Below are 9,508 nucleotides of genomic sequence, written 5' to 3'. Positions count from 1 at the left end.
TTTTTTTTTTTTTTTTTTTTTAGACAATCTCGCTCTGTCACCCAGGCTGAAGTGCAGTGGCACGTTCTCTGCTCCCTGCAACCTCCACCTCCTAGGTTCAAGGGATTCTCCTGCCTCAGCCTCCCAAGTAGCTAGGATCTCAGGCGTGCACCCCATGCCTGGCTAATTTTGTATTTTAGTAGAGACGGGGTTTCTCCATGTTGGCCAGGCTAGTCTCGAACTCCTGGCCTCAAATGATTCCCCCCGCCTCGGCAAAGTGCTGGGATCACAGGCATGAGGCACCGCACCTGGCCTAAAATAATTTAAATTAAAAAAAAAAAAAAAAAAACTTTACCACAAATGGCACCAGCAACAGGTACCAGGAATTAGGCCCTTCCCATTATGCCAGGCGTTGGGCTAAAGGAAGAGTTGCTGTCTTATTTATGCTTCCCAGCAGTTCTGAGACACTGAAGCACCCCATTTTACAACTGAAAAGTAAAACTTAGAGAAGTTTATTGAAAGTGGCAGGCCCAGGTCTGTGCCTGAGGGAGAGCTCAGAGCCTCAGCTACGCATGCTGCCCATGGCCTTGTGGCTTGGTGCCCTTGGGTCCCTGGCATTGGCCCCCTCTCCCTAGTGGCTCTCTTTCCTCTCTCAGGGATGCTATAAATTGGCAGAGGTCCAAAGTGTGTCCCATCTGTGTTGCCTCGTCTCTTGTTTACCTCACAATCAGCTCCCCAGAGACTTAGAGTCGAATCACACCGAGCTGAGCGAGCTAAGGAGTGAATGAGTGAGAGAGAGAGGTACCTCTTTGTCTGAAGAGTTCAGACAGCATCACCTGGAAGCGGACCCTGGATGTCTCTCCTCGGAGTTCACCCTCAGCTCTGTGGTGTCATTTCTGGGAAGGGACTGGGATGGGAATCACCCAAGAGTGTGCAGGGAGCTTGACTTACTCTGGGCAAACTCCTGCCTAGCAGACAGCTACCCCTGTGAGGAGAGAAGCAGCTAGTGATAGATAGAGAAAGGATCTGTCTCTCTCTCAGGGTGATGGCATTAAAACACCCCAGGGAGGCAGACCCTCCTCCCAGAAGTCCCTTTGACCACCTCTGCAGAGAGCCCCCAACAGTGCCAGCCGCTTATTCTGGGTGTTGGGGGCACAACGGGTTTGGGAGGGGTTGGTGTTATCCCTGTTTGGACAGATTTAGCATCTGCTGAGAGATGCAGCCCTCTGGCTTTGCCAGAGACAGCTCCCTGAGGAGCAGAAGGGGCCAGGAGAATGCCTTGGTCTTCTAAAGACAGGAATACTGTCCTCAGCTCTGCCCAGAAGCCGTGGCCCTGGGCAGTTCTTCGCAGCCCCTTGGGATGGGAGTCCTGCCAAGGGCATGCAATGCCTTTTGTTGCTGTGAGAGGAGGTCTGTCTCCAGGGAAGCTGCAGAAAGGTCAGGCCCAGCGCTGCATTGGCAGCTTTCCAGTGCCTTCCCAGTTCTTGAAAGAGGCCGCCAGGCCGGGCCACAGTCTAGCCTGCGGCTGTCAACCCCACACCACCTTAGCAGATTGCCTTCTAAAGGAATTCAGAAAAGGCGGCAGGAGGCCAGGCCTCTTGATGCCTGGAGTCCATGGCTTGAGTCAGAGGAGCTCCAAGAGCTATGGTTTCAGGACAGCAGAGCCAGAGAGCTGGATCATGAGGGCAGCCCTGGAGTCTGGCTAGACCTGCCCAGAGCTTTCCTGGGTGGGCCTCAAATTCTGAGTAGGGCTAAGGCATGCGAGACACCCAGGGATCTGGCAGGAAACAGAACCTACCCCCGCCCCCAGGTGGTGTGAATGAAGAGGTGTTGATGGAGGTATAGGTAGGGAGAAGGGACTCCCCAGGGATGGCAAAGCCCCCAGAACTGTCATCTCACTTAGGCCAAGAGGAGGGTTGGAAGGAAAGGCAGGGCTAGAGCTGCCGAGAAGAGACCTTGAGCAGGAGCTACAGCCCTGCGGGGAGGGGGAGGGACGCAGCACCAACCTCTCTCCTCCCTATTCCCCTCTTCCCTCTTCCCCTCTTCCCTCCAGTCTCCCAGCAGTGCTGCCCATTTGCTTCACCTCAGTAGATACCAGAGGCCGAGGAAGCCCTGGTCACACTGTGCAGAGTCGACTCCCAAAGTGTAGAGGATAGGGGAGAGGGGGCCAGGAATAACCAGTCCTGGCCATCAATGATGGCAGGAAGTACTCCCAAGAATGGAAGTGGCTTCTCTTCTGTGACGTTCGTTTTGCTGCACTCCTGCATCCTCGGGGTTCTGTGCTGGATCTTCAGGCCTCTCCAGCAAACCAGCTGGGGGTCTGACATGTGATCTCTCAAGCCCTAGTGGTGCAGGTTACTGTTCCTGTCCTGCAAGGCCCCGAGCCAGGCATGTTGGGAGCAGAACCATACCCAAGATTATTTGTGTATCGTTTCAAAAGGCCAAATGTCCCACTCATCTGGATGGTTCGGGACTACCTGCTCTCTCAGAATGGGACACGCTCTTATCCCCGCTGCGTTTGTAGTCTATAAAATGCAGGGGTTTGAAGGGAACTGTGGCAGGACATCTAAGCCAGCCCTCCGTCCCCAGCTAGGACCAGCCTAACCATCTACCCCAGTCTGGAGATGGTTCTCAAGACCCCCAGTGAAGGAGACGCCACAGTGTGCTTTGTGAACATTGACTGAGTGGCCTCTGCCCCAGCACCAGGCTGAGGATCTTAAGCATGGAGCGCCTTCCCTCCAGGGTTCAAGGTCGAGTCAGGAAGACTGGCACACAGAAGGCATTATGGGCCAGGGAGCAGGTTCTGGAAACGGAGGCCGGGTGTCCAGGGCACAGGGAGGGTGCCTGGCTGTTGCCTGTGCAGGAGGGGCAGAACCCTCCCTGGGCCGTCTGTGTAAGAGGCCCAGAGACAACATGTAGAGGCCAAAAGGAAGAAGGAGAAGGAAGTTGACCTGCATACAAACCTTGGCCAGTGCCTCAGTTTCCCAGTCACTGAAATGGGAGAATAATACCTGTTCTCAGGAGTGGGCTGAGGTGATATGCTTGGAGTTCTGTGGAGCTGGGAGATAGGATCATCCATGCTAAAAAGACCTTTGATGCCACAAAAGGAAAATCAGACAGACTTGGAGAGGAGCGAAGGTCTAGTAACTCCTCAGTCTCCTGAAATGAACAAGCCCGGGGGCTGTTTTGGCAGAGGAGCACCATGCCTGCAGTTGAGGTTTAGAAAAACGCTTGCGAGAAGGTGGAGGTCAAGTTTTAATGGGATCACGTGTAGGCGGAGACCAGGGAGGGAGCTGCTAGTGAACCTCTCTGGCTTGCACTTTTCCCTCTGTGATGGCTGGAACCTTCCAAGCTCCTCACAGTCTTTCCTGTGCCAACCTGAAAGCCCCTTGAGGCCCGGGCCTGCATCTTCCTCCTCCTCCACACCCGCCTTGCCTCCTAGAATGTGTCAAATACAACAAGCTCTTATTACGCCCTTTTAATGAAACACAGTTACTCTGGATTATCCGAGGCCAATTTTAGCCTCAAATCACCATCCTCACACCGCCTGCGACAGTTTGAGGCCACCATATTCCAGCCACCCAGGCAGTGGGAACTCGGGAACGCAACCTGATTTCATATTAACCTGCAGGGACTAGAACTCAGCAGGGTAATTCTGCTATTTTTGGAGAACCACGTATTGTGCTCTAACTTCAAATACAAAAGAGCTTTTGTGTCTTACCTTCCCTTGTCCCCGCTCTTTAGCCTGATAATGAAAAGTGGAAGCATACATCATCATCACAGCAGCCAATCTCAAGTGACACATGTTATGTGCCAGGCAGTGTTCTAAGTGTCAGACTTAACAGTTCTCTGAATTCTCACTACTCTTTGCTGCTGCCCTCCTTTTACATATGAGGAAGCTCGGGCTCAGAGAGAGAAGTTCAGCAGCTTGCCTGAGATCACACAGCTCGTAAGCAGTGGAGCACGGATTTGAACCAAGGCAGGCCAGCAGCAGAGCCCACCCTCTCTAACTGCCATGCCACCTCCCCGCTTACCGTGAAGAGCTCTTCCAGAGAGAGGCCAGTAACGTGTCAGAGGAGTGCAGAGGGAAGAGAGGAGGATTTGTGAGAGGTGATGTCGCAAAGAAGCCAGGAGAGGGAATTTTTGGTGACTCCTGCAATGAATGGAGATCTCCAGGGCTTTCTGTGGTACAGGAATGGAGAACTGGCTTCTAAGGGAGAGAAAGAAACATTGAAATCTAACAGTGGGAATCAGAGAGGCTGGGATTGGGGCCTCTCACCCGGACCTACCTCCTGAGATCTTATTCCCTTCTTGAGAGTTCCAGCCTAGCATTCACCAGATGCATCCCCTTGGCCACCCCCACCCCACCGTGTCCCCGGGACCACAGCTCCTCAGGGACCCTGGCACGAGGATGGAACATCCGCTATGCCAGACTCCCCACCAATTCCTCTCCCCCGCCTTAAAACCCCAGCTCCCCCAGTCAAGCCGTTTCTCTGCCTCGCCAGCTGAGAACGCGTGTGTTTTAAAGCTCTGAATGGGCCATTTCGGCTCGGAGTCCAGATGCATTTTTATATCCACATGGAAAAAAATGCAGAGGCTCTGCTGGCAGTCAGAAAGAGTTTTTTAAATTAAAGTTAAAAAAAAAAAGGAAAGAAAAAGTTTTCTGCACCTGGTCCTTCTCAGAACAGCACAGAGGAGAACAAAGCGTTTCTTTAATTTGGCCACATGTGTGGTTTTAAAAAGGCGCGTGTTCTGGTCACCTTCCTTTTGTCTTTTCGGATTCATTTGTTTATTGAATGTATATTATGTGCTGCCCTCTGTGCACATTTTGTGTAAGTCCCATAGCCAGCCCCAACATGGATGAGGAAACTGAGGCTCAAGATGTGGCAGGCGATTACCCAAGGGCACTGTGTCCTTCCCTAGTGCTACTGTAACAAAACACCCCAGACTGGATGGCTTCAAACCACAGAAATGGGCCGGGCACAGTGGCTCAGGCCTGTAATCCCAGGACTTTGGGAAGCTGAGGCAGGAGGATCACTAGAGTTCAGGAGTTCAAGACCAGCCTGGGCAATGTAAGGAGACCCCATCTCTACAAAAAGTGAAAAATTTAGTGAGGCATTGTAGCATGTGCCTGTGGTCCCAGCTACTCGGTAGGCCAAGGTGGGAGAATTGCCTGAGCCCAGGAACTCGAGGATGCGGTGAGCCGTGATCATGCCACTGCACTCCAGCCTGAGTGACAGAGTGAGACCTTGCCTCAAAAAGCATTTTAAAAATCCAGAAATGTGTCTCACGGTTCTAGAGGCTGGAAGTCCAAAATCAAGTGCTGGCAGGATTGGTTCCTTCCGAGGGAAATCCTGTTTGGTGCCTCTCCCCTGGTTGCTGGGGACAGCTGGCATCCTTGGTTTGTAGACTCATCACCCAGTATCTGCCTCCATCTCCCCACGGCATTCGCCCTGTGTTTCTGTCTTCACATGGCCATCCAGTGACACTAGTCATTGGCTCAGGGCCTTTCATTTTCCAGTATGACCTCGTCTCGACTGATTACATCTGCAACTACCTATTTCCAAATAAGGTCACATTCTGAAGTACAGGGGGTTAGGACTCAACATGACCCCTCTTGCTGGACATGGTCCAACCATAAGAGCTACATTGTAGATAAGGAGCACAGTTGGATGGGTTCCCATCCAGACCCTTCCAGTGATATAATTCCTCACGGCGTAAAAGAAACAAGAGCAAAAAGAAACAAGAGCAGCAAACCCCTCCTCTGCTTGTACCAACTGGTGCTCTCTGCAACCCAGAAGCAAAGCAAAAGGCCTTCTTAGCCACTGTTGCTCTCCACTGCCAATGCTTGAGCACCTGGAGCCTACTGCTTTTTACACCAATGCCTGCCCGAAGGCTGTCTGCTGAGAGAAAACGGCTGCAGATGTGATGTCTACGGTAACAAAACAACAGCAACGAGAAGTAACATCTATTGAGTAATGATGGTGTGCCCATACTGTTCTAGACACTGTGTTGACTCGTTTTTGTCCCTAGAACCCCTGAGATTGGCATATATGAACATCCTTGTTTTATAGGTAAGGAAACAGAGTCAAGGCAGATTTCTTTAACTTGCCCAAGATCTTCAAGTTAGGACCTGCAGGGTCTGTCCTTCCTGAGCAGGGTGACCTCAGACTGTGCCATGGGAGTGTTTGGGGATGAGCCCATCAACTCAGCGTGCTCCTGTGCAGTGCCATTGAACTTGAGACCTAGCGATGTTTAAGACGGTACTGATCACTACCACATGATTCCATTCCTATGAAATGTCCAGAATATGCAAATCCATAGAGACAGAAAGCAGACTGGTGGTTGGTAAGGGCTGGGGGACTGCTAGCTAAGGGGTGTGGGGTTTCCTTTGGGGGTGATGAAAACGTTCTAAAATTGATTTGGTGACATTTCGCACAGCTCTGTGATTATACTAAAACCCGTTGAATTGTCTTCAGACAAGCAGTGTATACAGTATGTGGATTCTATCTCAGTATAGCTGCTGAAAAGCAGGAAGAGGAACCAGGCAGCATGTGGGAGTCGGGAAGAGTAAAGAGTGACCGGGAACAGCCTGTGCCAGGACCCAGGCTGCTGAGCTGGGGGTGGGAGCTAGGAGTGCAGGGCTCGGGGAACCAGCGAGGAGGCAAAGGGCACTGGCAGCAGAGGCGGAAAGGGCCCTCCGAACAGCGTGGGGGACAGAGTCACCAGGGCAGCGAAGGAGAGCGGCACCCAGTGACACCCAGAGGCCTGCATGCTTGTCATCTGGCGGCCAGCCAGGGCTCGGCTTTCTCAAGTGGCCGCCATGCAGACAGCCGGGTGGGAGGCGAGCCCACTAATGGGGTCGCCCTCCACAGATCGGATGACACGCAGCAAATAGACGGCTGCCTCGGCCCAGGCACCAATTACAGCCCAGACGGCGGATATATTGACTGCTCAGTCACTTGCAGCTTTCTCCCTGGGAACGCAACCCACTAATTAAATAGATACACCCAACTGCTCCCCAAACCCTCTCTGGAGATCAGATGTCACGGGGCCAGAACCTGGGCTTTGGCATCTGAGACGCGGGCAGGCAGCTGGCGGGCAGAGTGGAGTGTCTGCCGCGCTGATCCAGCTGATGTGCAGTTTCGTGTCTTGTCCCTCTGCAGAGAGCCTTCAATGCCCTGTGTCACAGCACCCACTTGTACGGCCGGAGGCTGGTGCTGGAGTGGGCCGACTCCGAGGTGACCCTGCAGGCCCTAAGGCGGAAGACGGCCGCGCACTTTCACGGTAGGAGCAGGACGGTCTTTTGAGCTGATTCATGGGGAACACAAGAATGTGTTCCCTGGGGAACACAAGAGGTGGGGCATCTGAGAGAACTGCCCTTACCCAGCAGGCTATGGGCACAAGGGCTGCCAAGCACCTCCTGCTGGGTATCCTCCCACAGCCCCTCCAGACCTGCTCTCCACCTTTCTTGGGCACTCCCTGCTGGGTGGCTGGCCTGTGTGAAAGCATCTGGGTTCTGTGCCCTTTTGGGTTGCAGTCAGGTTGGGTCACTGGGCACCTTGGTAGGAAGAGACAGAGGTCCGAGTGTTTATCCGCTCCCTGCCTGCCAGGTTGCCAGGCCACAGCTCGCAGCTGCTGGCCCTGTCCTCACAGTGCTCTGTGTTCAGATTCCAGTGTTCACGGGGCAGGGATGCTCACGGCCTTCCTGGTGGCCAGCCCTGGGGACCACACTCTTGCTGATCACTTGCCTCCATGACCCCGGTGGAGGATCATCCACTCCCTGCTGGAGGGCTGATGCCCACAGGTCTCACTCCTGTCTTACCCACCTTGGTGGTGTCATGTGGCCTCAGTGACTATTCAGGTGGTGGCCAGAAAATACTGAGCGCCTGCTGTGCCCTCATGTACCCATGTGACAGTAACCAAGCAGGGTCCTAGGCTCAGGTGGAAAAGGCTGGGACACATTCCTCATCAGAATGTGGGCTAGACAGACCTCACTGCAGAGGTGACATCTGTACCCAAGAAAGGGCTGCCTAAGCAGGAGGCCAGGGGCAGGGAGACCCCAAGGTTGGAGCAAGCTCGATGTGTGTGAGAAACAGGGAGGCCGGCATGGCTGGAGCTGAGGGGAGGAGAGAGGGAGCAGATGAGGTCGGCAGGGGCTCCTCTTCTCCAAGAGGTTGTGTTGAGTCAGGTGAGGAGAGGTTGAGACAGCCTCAAGAATCACTTCACCCTAGGCACATGGAAGGTGTGGCAGGTGCCCTTTGCTGTCCGGTACACACCCTCCAAACTTGGGATATCAAGGGGTACCTGACCTTGATCCCCATCTCCACACCTCCGCCTCCCATCGCAGAAGTGCTTCCACTGTGGCCTGGGCCCGGCAGCAAAACGGCGGTTGCCTAACCCTAACCCTAACCCTAACTCTAATCCGTTTGGATCCCGCTTACTTGGCGGTGGGTCACCCAGCTGGGGAGCTTCTCTGCCTTTTGCATGCCCAGAAAAGCCAGGCTCCGTCATGGGGAACAGTCCTGTCTGTAGTGCTACCTGTGGTGCTCTGAGGTCTTCCTGGCACACCGCCGCATTCCTCCCCACCTCATTGTCACCTGGGTCCCAGGTCTCAGGTGCTTTCCTGGCTGGAGCCATCATTGTGGCCTCATCCATCCCTTCCCTGTGGGGCAGCTCAGGCCTCGGGTGTCACCTGGGTGCAGACTGGGGGTGTTTGCTGCCAGCATCCCCCAACCCCACTTCTCTGTATAGACGTGGAACCTGGAGCCAGGAGTGATTGTTCCCTCTCCTGACCAGTGCAGCTCTGTTGCCAAACCAGGCAGCACCTTGGGAACAGTTTCTCTTATGCAGATGGGAGCCTTCCATTGGGGGCACTGGTCTTCCTTAGGGTGAAACGACTGGGCTTCTGAGAAGCAGCGTCTCAGCAATGCAGCAGGACTGCATCCCCCACAAGTGGACATGGAACTCCAGAGATAGCAGGGAAGCCCCTTGATTCTAGCCCAGCTGCCACACCCTTCAGAACACTGCCTCCTGCCCACACCCATGGTCTTCCCAGACCTCTCCTTCCTCCCACTGCACCTCCCACAGAGTTCATTGTTCCCCAGACTCCAGGCAGGATTAGGTGCCTTTGCACACGCTGTTCCCCCTGCTTAGAATGCCTTGCCCCTCACTCTTTTTTTTTTTTTTTTAGCCTGGTAAATGCCTTCAAAACCCAGATAGAATGACACCTCCTCCAGGAAGCCTTCCCTATTCCCTCCCCCTCCACAAGTATCAGTAATTTCTCCATCCTCTACTCTCCTCTTCTGTCAGTGTGCTTTCTTGCCATGCTGTAACTTATTTCTTTATGATTTGTTATCCTCTCTGGACCCGTGCCTCCCCCACGGGGAGGCTGTGTCATGCTCATCTCTGTTAGTGATCAGTTCTTCCCTGGGTCCTCCGTGCCCAGCACAGTACCTGGCACATGCCAGGCTCCCAGTCTCAGGCTGGGGAATATTTGAGCCTAGACAAATGTGGAACCAGAGAAATG

General features: G+C 53.7%; 1 protein-coding gene across 1 annotated transcript in view; it reads left to right on the top strand.

Moving 5' to 3' along the window:
- Positions 1 to 9,508, top strand: part of RBM19 (RNA binding motif protein 19) — a 143,374-nt gene that overhangs the window by 113,739 nt on the left and 20,127 nt on the right. The window contains exon 23 of the mRNA XM_017847347.1: positions 7,146 to 7,266. Coding sequence (XP_017702836.1) covers positions 7,146 to 7,266 — 121 coding nt within the window. The remainder of the gene's footprint in view (positions 1 to 7,145; positions 7,267 to 9,508) is intronic.

The sequence above is a fragment of the Rhinopithecus bieti genome, unplaced genomic scaffold (assembly GCF_001698545.2).
Source record: "Rhinopithecus bieti isolate Rb0 unplaced genomic scaffold, ASM169854v2 scaffold_26532, whole genome shotgun sequence".
NCBI lineage: Eukaryota > Metazoa > Chordata > Mammalia > Primates > Cercopithecidae > Rhinopithecus > Rhinopithecus bieti.
This window is presented reverse-complemented; position numbering and strand designations above follow the sequence as displayed.